Below are 18,441 nucleotides of genomic sequence, written 5' to 3' on the forward strand. Positions count from 1 at the left end.
TTCGGGGTTTTTATGCGTCTATTAGTGGCCGAAAGGAAAGGAATGTCCTAGAGAGAGAGTGTTAAAGCCAAGCTGTAGATATTTTGGATGATTTTGACTCACATGACTTTCTGAAAAGTGTGCAGTCAGGATACTGAGGACAGGAGGGAAAAGAAAAGAAAAAAAAAGAAAAGAAAAAAGAGGGGAAAAAATGGAGATCCGAAGTGTGTATTATTCCTCCCTCGTCTTCTGGACTGTGTGTTTTGTTTGGAGCGTCGAGACTCACAGTGTTTCTCCTCCAAACATTATCCTCATGCTGATGGATGATGTAAGGCTGAAATCCACATTTCCAATCCATTCTGACTTTCTCCTTCTCTTGTGTTTCTCAATCATCAGCATAGAAAGCAGAATTTCTGCACTTCAGACTGAACACTACATGTTTTGTAAGAGCTCATCTGGTCCTGTGCACTTACACGAGTTATGACGTCACCAGGAACTCATCTGAAGATAGAAAATTACAAATTATATCTTCGAAAATAAGTTTTAGGAGAGTCTCTATTTGTCACATTACTTTACAGCACGGTAAAATTCTTTTCTTCGCATATCCAAGCGATGTTAGGAAGCTGGAGTCAGACATGTCACAGTGTCCCTGGAGCACAGAGGGTTAAGGGCCTTGATTAGGGGCCCCAAGAGTGGCAGGAATTGATTTGACCATCAACCTTCTAACTAGTAACCCAGAGCCTTAACCACTACGCTACCAGTTTATACAAGTTTTATACAGATTTGCCCACTGTAGTCAGACTATTTACTTCACTTAAAAAAAAAAAAGGAAAAATTCTACATAAGAATAGAATTAGATTAGAATCTTGGAAAACAGACCAGAATTACAGTGTTACTGAGAAATAGAGGAGAATCAGACTTATTTTGTTTTCCGGGAAACATGTCAGTGTAGCTTCTGAAGGCAGTGCTGGACAGAAAATATATGATTTTTATACAAAATAATGACAAAAAAAAAATAATAATAATAATATATTACACCAATCAAAATCCGAGAATCACTAAGATGACTTCAAACCTTCAGATGCTCAGAAGTTTGGATCAGACAGACATCCTGTGTCCTGAGTGCAAAAAGGTGGACCCTTGGATCATACAGATGATTAAAAGTGGTGTCAGATCTGCAGAAGTATAATGTGGGACATTATAGATTATAATGAGACCCTATACATTTTTTGCAATCTGATTCTTCTCCTCTTTTTCAGATGGGATGGGGTGATCTAGGTGTTTTTGGTGAGCCGTCTGAAGAAACCCCACATCTGGATATGATGGCCTCTCAGGGGATGCTGTTCCCCAACTTCTACACCGCAAACCCACTCTGTTCTCCGTGTATGTACACTCACTTGCTGCGCTTGCATTTACACGTTTCTCATAAGATGAGGGCTACAATTCAAGGCAAAGCCTTCTGTGCATCGTATGTGTTCTGGATAATAAAGCGTTCTCATTGTGGTACCATGAAAGACATGATATTATATTTAATTTTAAATTATAAAAAATAAAAAAAAAATAAAAAATTGTGTCGGAAAAATATCTGCTGCTTATCAACCGAAATGAACCAAACTTCGATATCTGAGGTGTCCAAATACTTTTGGCCCTGTTGTGTACTTTTAGATTTTTTTTTAACCCTGTAAATCTATGGTGCATGTTTTTAAGTTTTTGGAAGGTAATTCGTATTGGCTTTGATCAGTGTTTGATCACACTCCTAAAGAGAGCGTTAGAGAGAGAGAGAGAGAGAGAGAGAGAGAGAGAGAGAGAGAGCGAGGAAGACAGAAGTCATTATGATAATTTGGCTCTATTAAAATGTGCAAATGGCCCATAATTTAAGAATTTGAAGCAACCTTGAGCACATAAACTGTACCATTAGCATCGTTTTGGGCTCTAATTAACATTTAAGCCAATAAGATGTAATCGATCGCTGGTCAGTATGAGACGAGGACACCTGGAGGACGTCTGGTCTCCTGCTCCGTACCTGGCGTTTCTGCGTTAGTGCCGAGGAAACGCCGTTCTGTCTCTGCGGCCGTAATTAAAAACATAATCACGTAGTAGATAAGAAAGAATGTCGGCTAATCACAGGGTGAGGGCGAAGGAAAAAAAAAAAAAAAAAAAAAACGAGGCATGCATTTAGATTTTTATGTCGAATTTCTCAGACTTTATCTGCAGTCAGGTCTCGGTCGTCAGATTCTTCTTTCCATGCTTGAGATGCCTTTTTTATTTTTTTTTAATTGATGCCACATTTAATAAATCTTTTCCTCTTTCTTCTGAATCCTTCAGCCCGAGCGGCATTGCTTACCGGGCGTCTTCCGATCCGGAACGGGTTCTACACCACCAACGCACATGCCAGGAACGGTACGAGTTTCAGCATCAACATTATCATCACTATGTATGGAATAAAACATGATTATAAATAAATATAAATATACATGATCCTCACACCCTCACAGATTCGGTGGACACGCTTATGCCAAACAACTTACATTCATCTCATTCATACAACTAAGCATCTATGGGGTTAAGGGCCTTGCTTGGGGGCCCGAAAAGTGCTGTTTGGTGTGGCTGTGATTTGAACTTACGAACTTCGGATCCAAAGTTTCACATTTACCTTTATTGCATTCGGTAGACGCTTTTATCCAAACGGACTTACAACCTTGCAGTCGAGAGTTAAGGGCCTTGCTCAAGGGCCCAGCATCATTGATGGTGTTGGTATTTTTAACTTAACCACTCACACAAATATCTTTGGATGCTTGAGCATTAAATTTCCTATGAACTAGGAGCCCTAAACCTGTTCTAGCATGAAGATACCCCTGTGCACAAAGCTATGAAGATCTGCTTTGCTTGGGTTGGAGTGGAAGATCTCCTGCTATAGAGTTCTGACTGCACCAAAGGCCTCCACACCTCATCTTCATCTGTACCTGACCATCATTACTAACACCCTTGTAGCAGAATGTGCTGCAAATCTCCACAAAAATCTGGTGGAACATCTTCCCAGAAGAGTGGAGTTTATTATAGCAGCAAATGGGAACTAAATGTGGAATGTGATGTTCAGAAAGAAGCATATAGCAATCTTATAGTCAAGTGTCTGCAAATGTTTAGCCATAGAGAGTCTGATGAACACAAACATCCACAAGCACATTGCAAAATGGAACATCTTCCCAGAAGAGTGGAGGGAATTTTAAGAGCAAATTGGGAAAAAAGTGAAATGCGATGCTCAAAAAAAAAAAGCAGATCTCATACTTAGGACCAGGTGTCCGCAAACTTTTGGCAATACAGTATACTGTGGTATAAAAACACGTGCCGGTTTGTTGACTTTTCCACCGCGTGTCTCACGCAGCATATACGCCTCAAGAGGTCGTGGGAGGAATTACGAACGATGAGATCCTGTTGCCTGAGCTCCTGAAAAAACGAGGCTATGTCAGCAAGATCGTCGGCAAGTGGTGAGTTTATTATTTCTGCCTCCTTCGTCTTCAGTTTGGTTGCTTAATGTTTGAAATGTTAGTATTAGTTACCAGACGGATTTTAAACGGCAGACGCTTCAGTGCCTTTGTTGAGTTCCTTATGTGTTACTATAGCAACCAGGTCCAGCTGTTTTATTTGATCTTGCTATCTAGGGTAGAGTTTGGAGAACACAAAACAGTTTTGGTGAAAGAACCACGTACGGGTGTAAAACTCAGGTGTCCCAACACTATTTCGGTATCATCAGAGCTTATGTTTGCTTGTGTACCAATGGTTTCTGATCTAACGTCTGATCTTCTAACATACTTGATACCAGGCACCTCGGACACAGGAAGCAGCACCTGCCTCTGGAGCATGGATTTGACCAGTTCTTCGGTTCTCCGCACTGCCACTTTGGACCCTATAACGACATCGCGCGTCCCAACATCCCCGTCTATAACAACTCCGAAATGATCGGACGGTACATATCCGATAAATGAATCGTTTATTATTTTTTTGGCTTGTGTTCACACCAGCTCTGTCTGGATCTCCCGTTATCTATCTGTTTCTTCTCCCGAACCAGTCGTTTGTTCATTCAGGGTCATTGCTCCTAGCTAGCCGCTTTTGTGCTTAGCAGTGGGTTTAATGAGTGTAGTGTACCCAAGCTTGGCCAGACACACACACACACACACACACACACACACACACACACACACCCACCCACCCAGGAGACGGCAGGTTGCTTTGACGGTGTGTTAGGACACCTGGAACAGCCAGAGCATGAGAAGCAGTAACACACACGTAACACCGCCGAGCTCTTCAGAGACTCCGCTCAACCTAGTGTGAAATTTCGACTCAGAACGAACCCACGTTCATACATCAGAGCAAAGCGTGGAACTAAAACCTGGGCTGGGTTCCAGTACGCAGCCTTCTGGACCTCCTCTGTGATGAATCCCACATTCTATCAGAGCATTAATTAGTGCAGCCGAAGCGCATTGTGCTGGAGTCTAGCGAGGATCTGTGCTGCAGTGTGGTACTGATCTCCTCCTCCTCACTCACACACACACACACACACACACACACACACACACACACACAAAAATGCTACTACATCAAGGTCAACCAGATCATTATTGACCTTAAAATGTCATTGGTGTATTATAATAAGTCTGATAGGAGGTGAAAGCTTAGTGTTTAAGGGATTGGACTTTGGATCTGAAGGTCTTTAGTTCAAATCCAAATTACACCAAGCTGCCACTCCTGGGCCCCTGAGCAAGGCCCTTAACCCCCCCCCACACCTGCTCAGTTGTATGAATGAGATAAGTTGCTCTGGATAAGAGCATCTGCCAAATGCCTTAAATGAAACGATGGATATCTATCGGGGTTTTTGCAGGTATTACGAGGAGTTTAAAATCAACAATAAAACCGGAGAATCGGACCTCACGCAGATGTTTCTACAGGTGAGTCTTACGTTTACTACATCATTAGTGAAGCATCTTCATGTCCAATCATCAAAAGCACAACGGTACAATGTAAATCACTCTTCTAGAAAGATAACACTGACCTTTCCAGCCATATGAAGTTCCTCCCAAACCTGTTCCAGCATGAAAATTTCCCTGTGCATGAAGCCCATATCCACGAAGATCTGCTTTACATGGGTTGGAATAGAGATCTGCACGGGACGGATTTTTCAGTCCCGCTCACGCAAAGTTCAGTCTCGCTCCAGCAAAAATAGAGATCATTTTGTCCCGTTTCCTTTTATTTCAGTTTGACTTTTGTGTAAATGATGACCATAAACAAGGAACTTTTCAGAAGATAGAAGATCAACGGAAATGATATTTTCTATATAAAACATAAACCCAGGTGATGTTGTTTGTTCCTTTCTTCAATAATGAAGTGTCTCTGTAGCACTCAGTAGTGATTCTCCGCTGTCCTGCGTTCAGACGTCGTGCCTCGGTGTGCTTCAGTAGTTCCCGCACATGAACCACTTCACTTCCGACCTTGTGGCATTTTGCGGGAGAATGATTTTTACCGCCCGCACCTACATTCACCAATTAAAAACCTTTCCCAGAAGATCTCATGCTCTGACCTCAATCCTATTGAACATGACAACTGCAAAAAATAAGCATCTGTATATAAGAAATAAATGTTGGTACTATGACTGGATATGATGGAGAGGAGAAAGTAATGGAGAGTGTGTTAGAGAAGTGAAGAAAAGAGTGCAGGCAGGGTGGAGTGGGTGGAGAAGAGTGATAGCAGGAGTGATTTGTGATAAAAGAGTATCTGTGAGAGTGAAAGGGAAAGTTTATAGGACTGTGGTGAGACCTGAGATGTTGTATGTTTTAGAGACAGTGGTATTGAGTAAAAGACAGGAGGTGGAGCTGGAGGTAGCAGAGCTGAAGATGTTGAGATGTTCGTTGGGAGTGACGACGATGGACAGGATTAGAAATGAGTTTATTAGAGGGACAGCGCATGTAGGACGTTTTGGAGATAAGGTGAGGGAGGTGAGATTGAGATTGGTTTGGACATGTGCAGAGGAGGGACATGGGGTATATCAGTAGGAGAATGCTGAGGATGGAGTCACCAGGAAGAAGGAAAAGAGGAAGACCAAGGAGGAGGTTTATGGATGTGGTTTATGGAAGGGGAAGACATGCAGGTAGATGGAGTGAAAGAGGAAGATGTAGAGGACAGGGGGGGTATGGAGACGGATGATCCGCTGTGGCGCCCCCTAATGCGAGCAGCCAAAAAAAGAAGAAGAAGAAGTGTGATTATTAAACTTTTTTTGACTGGGCAACTTTAAAACCAGTTATTGCAGCTAAAATAAAGTTTTAAAAGATACAAGGAAACAAAATGATGTCTCTGATGGTGCTCAAGCTCATTTTGCTGGCAAAAAATTACTTTAAGCTTCAATAAAAGAATTAAAGATTGTTATGGTTGAAACATGGTCTACTGCAGGTTCTGAGTTCTGATGATCCTCTTGCATTTGATTACAGGAAGCATTAGACTTCATCTCACACCAAAGCACCCATCAGCCGTTTTTCCTCTACTGGGCCCCGGATGCAACACACGATCCGGTTTATGCTTCCAAGCAGTTCCTGGGTCGGAGTCAGCGTGGTCGGTAAGAACCTTTTCACCTAGAGCCTTTTCACCTAGAGCCTTTTCACCTAGAGCCTTTCTTCACATCATAACATCATGTATTATAGAATTAGTCATTCTGTATTGTAGAATTATTACATTAAAGAGAAATCTGGGCTAAAAGTGGTTTTCAAAAGTTTGTGGTTTTCAGGTGGAAGGTGTGGAGAAGTTTAAACAGTACGTCTGGAAAATATTCAGTTTTCACTTTTTCCACGTTTTGTTACGTCACAGCTTTATTCCAAAATGGATTTAATTCAATATTTTCCTCGAAATTCTACAAACAAAAGTCAATGTACAATGTAAAAGAAGTTTGTTTAAAACCTTTGCAAATTTATTCAAAATAAAAAAAGAAAGAAAATTACATGTACATAAGTTTTCACAGCCGTTGTTCAATACTTTGTTGAAGCTCCTTCAGCACCAGTTACAGCCTCAAGTCTTTTTGAGTTTGATGCTACAAGCTCGACACGTATTTTTGGGCAGTTTCTCCCCTTCTTGTTTACAGAACCTCTCAAGCTCCATCAGGTTGGATGGGGAGCGTCGGTGTACAGCCTTTTTTCTATTGGGACTGATCTCACAGTTCCTGCTGCTGAAAAACATCCCCACAGCATGATGCTGCCACCACCATGTTTCACTATAGGGATGGTATTGATAAGCGGTGCCTGGTTTCCTCCAGACATGACGCTTGGCATTCAGACCAAAGAGTTCAATCTTTGTTTCTCATGTTATGAGACTGCTTCAGGTGCCTTTTGGCAAACTTTAGGTGCACGGTCATGTGCCTTTTACTGAGAAGTGGCTTCCATCTGGCCACTCTACCATACAAGCCTGATTGGTGGAGTTCTGCAGAGATGGTGGTTCTTCTGGAAGGTTCTCCTCTCTCCACAGAGAAACGCTGGAGCTTTTTCAGAGTGACCATCGGGTTCTTGGTCATCTCCCTGACTAAGCACCTTCTTCCCCGATCGCTCAAGTTTGGCCGGATGATTGAGGCCACTGTGCTCATTGGGACCTTCAATTCTGCAGATATTTTTCTGTCTCCTTCCCCAGATCTGTGCCTCGATACGATCCTGTCTCGGAGGTCTACAGCAATTCCTTGGACTTCATGGCTTGGTTTGTGCTCTGACATGCACTGTTAACTGTAGAACCTTCCATAGATCAGGTGTGTGCATCTCCAAATTATGTCAAGTTAATTGAATTTACCACAGGTGGACTCCAATCAGGTTGAAGAAACATCTCAGGGATGATCAGTGAAAACAGGATGCACCTGAGCTCAATTTTAGAAGAATGAATTTAATCCATTTTGGGATAAAGCTGTAACTAAAAAAGTGAAGCGCTGTGAATACTTTCCGCATGCACTGGAATTTTCAGAGGGAAGGTCATTCAGAGGTTTGTGGTTTTCAGGCAGAAGGTTATCCAGAAGTTTTTGGTTTTCAGGAGGAAGGTGATGGAGAAGTTTGTAGTTTTTCAGGCAGAAAGTGAACGAGAACGAGAGTTCAGTGCACATTCCCGTTAAGAGCAACAGCTTCCGAAGTCACAGCAAGGAGACAAAACTTCTTCTCTGCTCATAAAGGTGATTTATATCCTGTCTTGTTGTAAGTGCGTGAGAGGAATAGATAGCAGTCACCCAGACCGGAGCCACTCTATTCATCACACTTAATTTCATATATCAGGAAAATGCAGGAGATGAACCACGGAGCTCTTTCCCAATCTCCCGAGCAACCCGGTTCTCCAACAGAAAAGGAAACCGCTTTATTAGATGTTAATTTCAGGGGTTCGGGATGGTAAGACTGAGGGGGGGAAAAGGAAACGCAATGCTGAGGTGGTCTTTGAGCATTTAGTATTCCTCCTCAGACCTCAGACTTTGCTAAGCAGGTGTTCTCTCAGAATGTTAATGTGTTGAGGGCAGAAAGAAGCAGGAGCTGCTTCAATCACCTAGTCTTATTAGGAATAATCCTTTTTCCCCCTCAAACACGTCTTTTTTAACACTTGCGTTGATTTATTTACTGAATATGTATGAATATACGTCTCTATATCTGTATGTACTTGAGGAATTCTAATCCATTCTGTATGGGCTGTGAATATGCGTACTGAAGAACCACGCAATGGTGTGTGTTTTGTAGCTACGGTGATGCCGTGATGGAGCTGGACCACAGTGTGGGCAAGATTTTGGCTCATCTGGTTGATCTGAGCATCGAAAAGAACACGTTTGTGTTCTTCACTTCTGATAACGGCGCTGCTCTGATGTCAGGACCCGGGAAAAGTGAGGAGCTGTAGAACTTACCACAGAACCTCAGTGTTGCGCTCTTCCTCCGTTATGCTTGTTTTCTTCCTTTTCCTATTCAGGTGGCAGTAATGGCCCGTTCCTGTGTGGGAAGGAGACGACGTTTGAAGGGGGGATGAGGGAACCCGCTATCGCCTGGTGGCCCGAACGAATCCCAGCAGGAACGGTGCGAATCAGTGCACGATCGCTTAATTCATAAAATCCCAGTATTCATAAGTTCCACCCAATGAAAAAACTCCTCCATGGAGCTCAGTGAGGTCATTAGGAAATGTCTACAATCGCTGTCTCACTCTTTACAGAACTGGAACTGGATGTTACTATGGTTTCAGGTGACAACTGACAAACACAAACTACCTGTGTGTTCAACGCTCTGAACTCGCACCTGAACTCCTTCCAGCCAATCACAATCCACTCTTCACATCTGAACTCCCTCCAGCTAATCACAATCCACTATTCACACCTGAACTCCTTCCAGCCAATCACAATCCACTATTCACACCTGAACTCCTTCCAGCCAATCACAATCCACTATTCACACCTGAACTCCTTCCAGCCAATCACAATCCACTCTTCACACCTGAACTCCTTCCAGCCAATCACAATCCACTCTTCACATCTGAACTCCCTCCAGCCAATCACAATCCACTATTCACACCTGAACTCCTTCCAGCCAATCACAATCCACTATTCACACCTGAACTCCTTCCAGCCAATCACAATCCACTATTCACATCTGAACTCCTTCCAGCCAATCACAATCCACTCTTCACACCTGAACTCCTTCCAGCCAATCACAATCCACTCTTCACATCTGAACTCCCTCCAGCCAATCACAATCCACTATTCACACCTGAACTCCTTCCAGCCAATCACAATCCACTATTCACACCTGAACTCCTTCCAGCCAATCACAATCCACTATTCACACCTGAACTCCTTCCAGCCAATCACAATCCACTATTCACACCTGAACTCCTTTCAGCCAATCACAATCCACTATTCACACCTGAACTCCTTCCAGCCAATCACAATCCACCATTTACATATTAAATCCTTCCAGCCAATCACAATCCACTATTCACAACTGTTAAATATTTATTTATTTGAATTTGAACCAAATTAAAGGAATCGTGACTCATTCGAATGACTTTGGTAGACAACAAAAAAAGAAAAGAAAAGCACATCGCGTTATTCGTGTTATTAGTGAATTAACCATTAATAACCTTTAGGGTGAAGGTAAAAAAAATAGATACATAAACAAATAAATAAGCAAATAAGTCAATCAATAAAACGAAGGCCTGTGGCTCGTACCCAGTCTTATGGAAAGCGTTAAATGTATTTATTTATTCAGTTCTTTCAGTTTTAATCCTCTACGCAAACCTCGTCGATTGTTCCGAGTGCTGAATGGGTGTTAATGGCCTCATCACGTATTGTAATTCAATCCCTTTTCTCGAAGGAACACACCAGAATCTCTCGCCTTTTTTCTGACAGAACTACAAATATGCAAGTGTGGGGTTTTTTTTCTTTTTTTTCTAAGCATAACTTTAGGGATTGTCTGTCTGTCTGCACATCTGTCTGTCTGCACATCTGTCTGTCTGTCTCTCCGCCCTGTCTGAGACGAAGCCTCCCTTTACTGATCCGCCAAAGCTTCACGTTCTGCAAATGACTTTTAATTGTATTACGGGACAGCGGCGAGGCGCCGGGCGGGGATTTTTGGAGGATCTGGAACATTGAGGTGTCTGCAGGCCGGCGTTAAGCTCTGCCCCCGGCTCGTATCTGACGGGTGTGCAGGACTCTGATAGCGCAGAGAGGGATTGGGAACGTCTTAAGCGGCTAATCTGTTTGTGTGTTTGCCGAGGTTGGATTGAGCTGTAATGAGGGCTTCTATATCTGAATATGCCAGGCGTGCGGGATAAAGGACAGGCGGGGGAAGAGGAGGAGGGGGCGAGCGGGTCGTGTGTGTGTGTGTGTGTGTGTGTGTGTGTGTGTGTGTGTGTGTAAGGCTCGAAGTTGGCAGCCGAGGGAAGTTTTTTTTGTTGGTGTGGGTGCCAGGTGTTCCGGGAGTGATAGAGAGGTGGAGGAGAGGAGCGATGGAGTGGAGGGCAGTTCCAGGGCAAGCAGGTGTTTCACGCTGTTAAAATGTACCCAGCAGCTGCAGAGGAAACCTGACCCAGCTTTCCGATTCTGGCTCGGCGTCCTCATATGGGACACACTGATACCAGCAGCGTTTCACAGTGTGCTTGGACACCGTGCGAACGTTCTGCCCTGAAGCTGTGTGTATTATAACCAGCACCAGCACCAGGTAGATCAGACCTCGCTGTCCAACCTGTCATCGTGTATAAAATAAAATAAAAAGTCAGCTAGTTAATAGTTGGCTGGTGGAGAGTTGAAGGCGGAGTTAAGGTAACCAGCGTGCTCACTAATTGGCTGTGATGGACCTCAGGCAGCTTTAGTATATTTTGAATTTAAGCACTCAAGCATGCTGTAACAATGCTGACGGAATTTTCAGTTCTTTTCTTTTTTTGCAATAGAGATAAATATATGACTTTAGATGTACATTAATCATCTCTCAAACTGCTGTGGAGGTGATCTGAGACTCCTGTGAAGGTGCTGGGAAGCTTCTTTAAAGTGTCTGAATAGCTGCTCTGAACCAGGGTGAAGCTGCTATTAAGGTGCTGTGAAGCTTCTGTGAATATGCTCTGGAGCTTCTCTAATGCTCATGTAAGATTTTTCTGAAGCTGCTGTGATGGTGCTGTGAAGCTCCTCTGAAGTTCATGTGAGAAGGTCCGGGGTAGAAAAACGCTGTAGTAATCCACTAGAATTCAATTAGAACGTATCTGTTGATATTTTATCTTCACTCCATTTGCTGAGTGTGAGTCTGTGTGCGAACATCTAAACCCACTGTGAAGCCGTGCACAGATGAAAAACAGCAGAAGTCTTCACCCCTGTTTATAGCTTTATGTTGGTTCCTCACCGTGGCTCGGGATGTGATGGAACGGAGTTGGCGAGGGAACTCGGGCCAGCTCAGCATTCCCACATGCATTCCCACATAAGGACAGGGAATATCCAGGGATGCGAGAAACATGAAGAGGAGGAGGAAGAGCAGGAGGAGGCTTAGGAGGAACCACACACACACACACACACCCCAAGCAAGCTGCCAGCCCCATCACTTAGTCTCACTTTATCAGCTGAGCTCCAAATTTGAAGTGAATTAGACAGGGATAGCAGGTCTGTCTCTTTAGATAACTTCTACCAGGATTTAGCCCAGACATATGCATATGCAGTCAGGAAATAAAGCAGACACTGGGCAATAAAAAAAAAAAAGCAGGTGGGCAGTTGGGGGTAAAATTGTAGATAAAGAAACGTGTCTCCTTTATTTTTTCCTTTTTTGTTTTGTTTCTACAAGGTGTTTCGTTTTCTCGTTGTGGTGGATAAGATCTGCTGGTGGTAACAGGTAGTCAACTTTATTAATTGTCTGCTTTGATTTCTCGTGTGTGTGTGTGTGTGTGTGTGTGTGTGTGTGTGTGTGTGTGTGTGTGTGTGTGTGTGTGTGTGTGTGTGCGCGCGCGCGCGCAGTGGGGGGGTAATGGAATGTACCAGGCCTTCTCCGGCTGAGAAGGTGTCGGATGGAGAGAATGGAGAATTTACAGAGGCTGTGTGTGTGTGTGTGTGTGTGTGTGTGTGTGTGCGTGCAGCACAGCCAGCTGCTCAGGGTTGATAGCGCTATCTGATGGTGAGCATGCCGTCTCCCTCAAAGGGACGCTCAGGAGAGAATGGAACGGAAGATCAAGGATGACAGCGAAAAAATGGCATTTTATCGGAAAATAGTTCAAAGTTTATAAATAAAATAAAGCTTTATTTTGTGCCGCGACTGGCGAAGGAAGATAAAACTGCAGCTCCAACGTTTCTCCGTCTCTCTCTTTTTCTCTCTCCTTCCCTCCCTCCGTCAGTCGTTTCCTCGGACCCGGCCTCTTCAGTCCTCATTTACAGAGCTGTGTGTGTATGTGTGTGGTGTGTAACAATGCAGAGGCGGAGATTAGAGCCGACTGGAGGAGCACATCATCGGGGCCCTGTGGACGGAATTCTTTTGTGCTTTTCTGTCGGGCTTCGTGGGGATGATGTATGAGCGTGAGTGTGTGTGAGTGTGTGTGTGTGTGTGTGTGAGCGAGCATGCAGACCAGACTTGTCCTCTCATCCCTTACTCTGATCACCCTTTCTAAAGGCCATGATGGGTTTTAAAACCGTTAAGTCCCCATTTGCTGTTATAATAACCTCCATTCTTCTGGGTAGATGATCCTCGAGATGTAGAGGCCTGGGGTGCAGTCAGAACTCTATGGCAGGAGATCTTATAGCAAGTTGTGTAAACAAATTCTGTGTCTCTCTGTGTCTCAATATTTCTCCACTTTGTGTGTTTTCTCTGTAGATGAGCTATCAGTTGGGAACTGTGATGGATCTCTTCACTACCAGCCTCGCTCTTGCCGGTCTTAATGCTCCTGATGATCGGCTCATTGATGGCCTGGATCTGAGTTCCATTCTTTTTAACAAATCATTAATAGAAAGGTGTAAACACACATACACACACACATACACACACACACATACACAAACACATACATACACACACACATACACACACACATACACACACACACACACTTACACACAGGACAACGGTTAGAGGGAGTAACAGACAGACAGACAGACACACAGGCAGAAAGTTAGTGCGAGTGACAGACAGACAGACACACAGGCAGAAAGTTAGTGCGAGTGACAGACAGACAGACAGACAAACAGACAGACAGACAGACAGACAGACAGACAGACAGATGGTCAGAGGGAGTAACAGACAGACAGTTAGAGGGAGTGGCAGACAGACAGACGGTTAGAGTAAATAAAAGACAGGCAGGCGGTCAGAGGGAGAGACAGACAGACAGACAGTTAGAGGAAGTGACAGACAGACATACAGGCGGTCAAAGAGAGTTACAGACAGACAGTTAGAGGGAGTGACAGACAAACAGACAGTTAGAGGAAGTAAAAGACAGGCAGGCGGTCAGAGGGAGTGAGAGACAGTCAAACAGACAGACAGTTAGAAGAAGTGGCTGGCAGGCAGACAGACGTTAGAGGGGGTGACTGACAGACAGACAGACAGACAGTGAAAGGGAGTGACAGACAGGCAGACCGTTAGAGGGAGTGACAGCCAGACAGAGGGAGAGACGGAGGAGGACAGAGTGAGGGAGAGACCACCACAGTGGATAAGGTGTTCTTCTGAGCGCGTAATGGGATAAGGCTTAGGGGCTGAGTTAGTTGGCATTGCCCAAGCATGGGGCGACTTATCACCACTGTCCAGCATTCACTGATCCCATTTCACACTCAACAGGCCCGTTTTCTATTACCGTGGCAATGAGATGATGGCGGTGCGACTCGGCCTCTACAAGGCACATTACTGGACGTGGACCAACTCGTGGGAGGAGTTTATTACGGTCAGAGCTAATAAAAGGCATTCTTTCTGGGTTTTTTTGTTCTACTGATTAAACCTTAATGCGCGCGCGCACACACACACACACACACACACACACACATATATATATAAATTAGCCTTAACATTCACACCACTGACAGGTGATGTGAATAAGTGTTGGATGAAGTTAGAATGGGCAAGCGTCCTTCTGGTCCAGACTGTAGCAGAAACCGGTGAAAAAGTTGATGCTGGCTCTGAGAGAACTCTCCTACAATCTATAGATGAGCATCAGAACTGGTCTGATGAATCAGGTTTTCAGCATTTGAATGACCAGGTGCATGGGCATGGTATACCGGGGGAAGAGAGGCACCAGATTGCATTATGAGAAGAAGGCAACGTGGAAAAGGACTCCTTATTGGAGATGGTGTTCCTTAACATGAACTCTCTGAACATCTACACTGCAACAAACAGTTCAGGAATGATTCGAGGATCATGGCAAGTTCCAGGTGTTGGCTTAGCCTCCAGTTTCCCCAGATCTCAATCTGATCAATTGCTGTGCTGAACAAACCCCTAATTCACCTAGGCTCCAGCTCTTCAACTTACAAGAGTCTGTTGCAAACGTCTTGGTGTCAAACCGTTCAGGAACGATTTGAGGAACATTACAAAGTTCTAGGTGTTGACTCCAGTTTCCTCAGATCTCAATCTGGTCAATCGTCATGCTGGACAAACCCCTGATCCATGGAGGGTCTTGGTGTCAAACTGTTCAGAAACGATTTGAGAAATTGGTGACTTGGCCTCCAGTTTCTTTAGATTAATCAGATAAAGTGCTGTGCAGGACAAATCCCTGATTCATGGAGGCTCCACCTCCTTAATTACAGAGTTAAAAGATCTACTGCAAAGTCTTGGTTGTCAGATACTACAGCACACCTTTAAAAATAGTCATGAGGGTCACCCTGTTTTATATCCCTCTTATGTTTAAAAACTATTTTATAAATAACAAATCACACATTTAATGTAGTCCTCACACTCCAGTGACGCTCTGGTTGCTCCAGCACCATTGTTCCTACGATCAGCAGTGACAAAAAAGAAGAAAACGAGGGACTGGGAAATAAAAACACATTCTCTTTTTCTTATTCTTTGAATGACATTCAACATGTAGACCCCAGAACTAGCTGTTAGCCGAAGGCTTTTCTTCCCTCTGTTTGTTTTATGCCCCATCGGCTGCTTAAATTGCCCTCTCCTGAAGGGACGCTGAATCAATAGGCACCTTCTTTATCAGCACGTGTGAACTGGAGTGGAACTTCACAAATAATGGCGGCTGATTGCCTGTGAGCTGTCGTATCGATTGTTCAAGCGGCCGAGGGACACTCGGAGAGGAGTACTTGTGGTTAATGTTGGGTTTTTTTCCGTGTGCGGGGGTTAAAAAGATGGCTGCCGAATTCAGCCTTGCCCTTTGACCCCGACGAAACCGCTGTTTCACTGAAATCAAAGCTGCTGAAATTGATTTGGATGATTTTGGATCACACGAGTATGAGGACTCTTTAAAACAACCAGGTTTCTCCCTGCTGGTTTCTTTGCCCTCATGGTCGAAATGACAGCTTAATAGTATCGTTCATGCCGGTGCATTCCTCTCGAAGGCTCATGAGGGTCACCCAAGTGCGAAATGAGAAATTTCACAGAGTAAGTACTCTGCATCCGATGCTCCTTCCTGTCAGAAATCAGAAGGGTGAAAAATGAAATATGAAAATGGTTTATTGTGGTTCCGCTGCGGCGAGGCCAGAGGCCGATTGGAGAGATTGTCGGGTCATGTGTACGATATAAATGCTTTAAGGTGCACGGTTTGCGCTGAGGCTCAGTGGCTTTGCTTTACCCTTGTTGTTTTTAAGCAATTGATTATTATTTTTTCGTGCACTACTTCAACAAAATAACACCTCACCCTGTCCGCTAAATCCACCACAGAGTTGCTATTTTTTTACTCTAAATCAGGGGGTCCCCAAACTTTTTTCTGCCACGGGTCGGAGTGATTAGCAGCATTATTGTGGAGATTTTATTATGATTTTAAATATTTATTTTGCCTCTTAATGCGGGATTAGTTTATTTTTTGTTCTGCACCGTACAGACACATGAGCATTACTCTTAAAGAGCCTATAAAAAAAGCACTATTACTGTCATAATGACTTTTTTTATATTCAAGTCTATTAAAATCAATACATTTACTTAATTATACATGTGGTTGGTGAGTGAATCTAAGAAAATAATTGGGCTACGTTAATAACTAGAGGTCGACCGATAATAGATTTTACCGATAGCTTGGGTAAATCGTACTCGCCGATAACTGATTAATCAACCGGTAGTTTTTAAAATGGATACTGAATAAAAACCAAACACAAACTCTGTACTGAACTTAATTGCAAAAAACAGTACTTAATCATGCAAATGTGTTAAATAAAATAAATAGGAATATTTTCATTAATAAATATAATTATATCATTAATAAATTGTAAAAAAAAAAATTGAAGTATATAGCGATATAGCGCTCTCCGTGCAACGCACAGTCTCGCGCGTAAAAACAAACTGCACGTGGTGTCAGTGATTCGCCTCTAGAGGCCGCTCTCATAATGACAGCAGACCAGAAGCAGAAAAAAGCTATCGGTAGGGCTTTTTGGCGATAGGCGATAGTTCCAGCGACTATCAGTGCCTCAACCTCCATTAATAACTAATGGACATTTTAGTTTGAAAGACAACCTTTATATCAAATACAGAAAAGATACGAGTAAAACATATATTTCAAGTTGTATTTTATCTGTTTTTGGGATAGTTTGGGAGCCCTGCCCTAAACCATTCCTTATGGTACATGTTTTTATATAATCATGCAACATTTTATTAACCATTTTAATAAGGAATCTTTTCAAATAATACTTTTTTTTGTCATTGATTTATTTGTGTGAAATATGTGGGAACAGTGAGTTTTTTTCATGTTCCTTTTGTTTCTATGCAACAAACTCGGTATGAAGATACGCTTTGACTAAACAAATCTATAAATATCCAGACTTTATTTGTATTGAATTGTGTGGGTGTGTGTGTGTGTGTGTGTGTGGGTGTGTGTGTGTGTGTGTGTGTGTGTGTGTGTGTGTGTGTGTGTGTCTACCCTAAAATATTCTTTTTTACCTCCTGCTGTCACAAACACACACACACACACACACACACACACACACACAGATGTCCTGCAGTTCTGGCGAGTCTTGCTGAGGAGGTACCACAATAGCTTCAGGCAATATACCATATGGAACAGGAACCTCACACACACACACACACACACACACACACACACACACACACACTTGCATACTGCGGGTCTGTTTGTTGTTTGTAGTCTGGTACTCACTCACCCACTCGCATGCACAAACACTCACTCACTCATTCACTCACTCTCACACTCACTCATTCACTCACTAACATACACACTCACTCACACACTCGCATACACACACTTACTCACAAATTCACATACTCACACTCACACATTACCTCAAATACACATTCACTCACACACTAACATACACACTAATTCACACACTCACACTCATTCACACACTCACACACTCACATACACAAACACACACTCGCTCACACACACACACACACACACTCACTCACTAACACACACACTCACACACGTACGTATTCACACATTAACACACTGTCACACTCACTCATTCACTCACTTAGTCACACACACACTCACTCATTAACACACACACACACACACTCAGTCACACTCACTTACACACACACACACACACACTCAGTCACACTCACTTACACACACATACACACACACTCATTAACACTCTCACTCATACACTAATTCAATCACACATGTACACTCACTTACACACACTCACTCAGTCACACACTCATTCACTCACTTACACACACACACACACACACACACACTCAGTCACAAACTCACATACACACACTCACTCACTTACACACACACACACACACACACACACACTCAGTCACAAACTCACATACACACACTCACTCACTTACACAGTCACTGTGATTAAAGGGTATCTGCAAGAAGAAGGAAAAAGTAATGTTC

At 43.3% G+C, this 18,441-nt stretch overlaps 1 protein-coding gene across 2 annotated transcripts in view; it reads left to right on the top strand.

Annotated features, from left to right (window-relative positions):
* Positions 1–170: 170 nt before the first annotated feature.
* The window catches only part of galns (galactosamine (N-acetyl)-6-sulfatase), a 26,349-nt gene continuing 8,078 nt past the window's right edge, over positions 171–18,441 (top strand). For both annotated transcript variants that reach the window (XM_083550126.1, XM_083550125.1), the window contains exons 1-11: positions 171–307; positions 1,239–1,362; positions 2,305–2,379; positions 3,362–3,464; positions 3,800–3,943; positions 4,856–4,922; positions 6,456–6,580; positions 8,712–8,851; positions 8,935–9,038; positions 13,296–13,432; positions 14,250–14,352. In XM_083550126.1, coding sequence (XP_083406252.1) covers positions 191–307; positions 1,239–1,362; positions 2,305–2,379; positions 3,362–3,464; positions 3,800–3,943; positions 4,856–4,922; positions 6,456–6,580; positions 8,712–8,851; positions 8,935–9,038; positions 13,296–13,432; positions 14,250–14,352 — 1,239 coding nt within the window. In that variant the 5' untranslated portion in view covers positions 171–190. The remainder of the gene's footprint in view (positions 308–1,238; positions 1,363–2,304; positions 2,380–3,361; positions 3,465–3,799; positions 3,944–4,855; positions 4,923–6,455; positions 6,581–8,711; positions 8,852–8,934; positions 9,039–13,295; positions 13,433–14,249; positions 14,353–18,441) is intronic.

The sequence above is a fragment of the Silurus aristotelis genome (genome assembly GCF_946808225.1).
Source record: "Silurus aristotelis genome assembly, chromosome: 9".
NCBI classification, from domain to species: Eukaryota; Metazoa; Chordata; class Actinopteri; order Siluriformes; family Siluridae; genus Silurus; species Silurus aristotelis.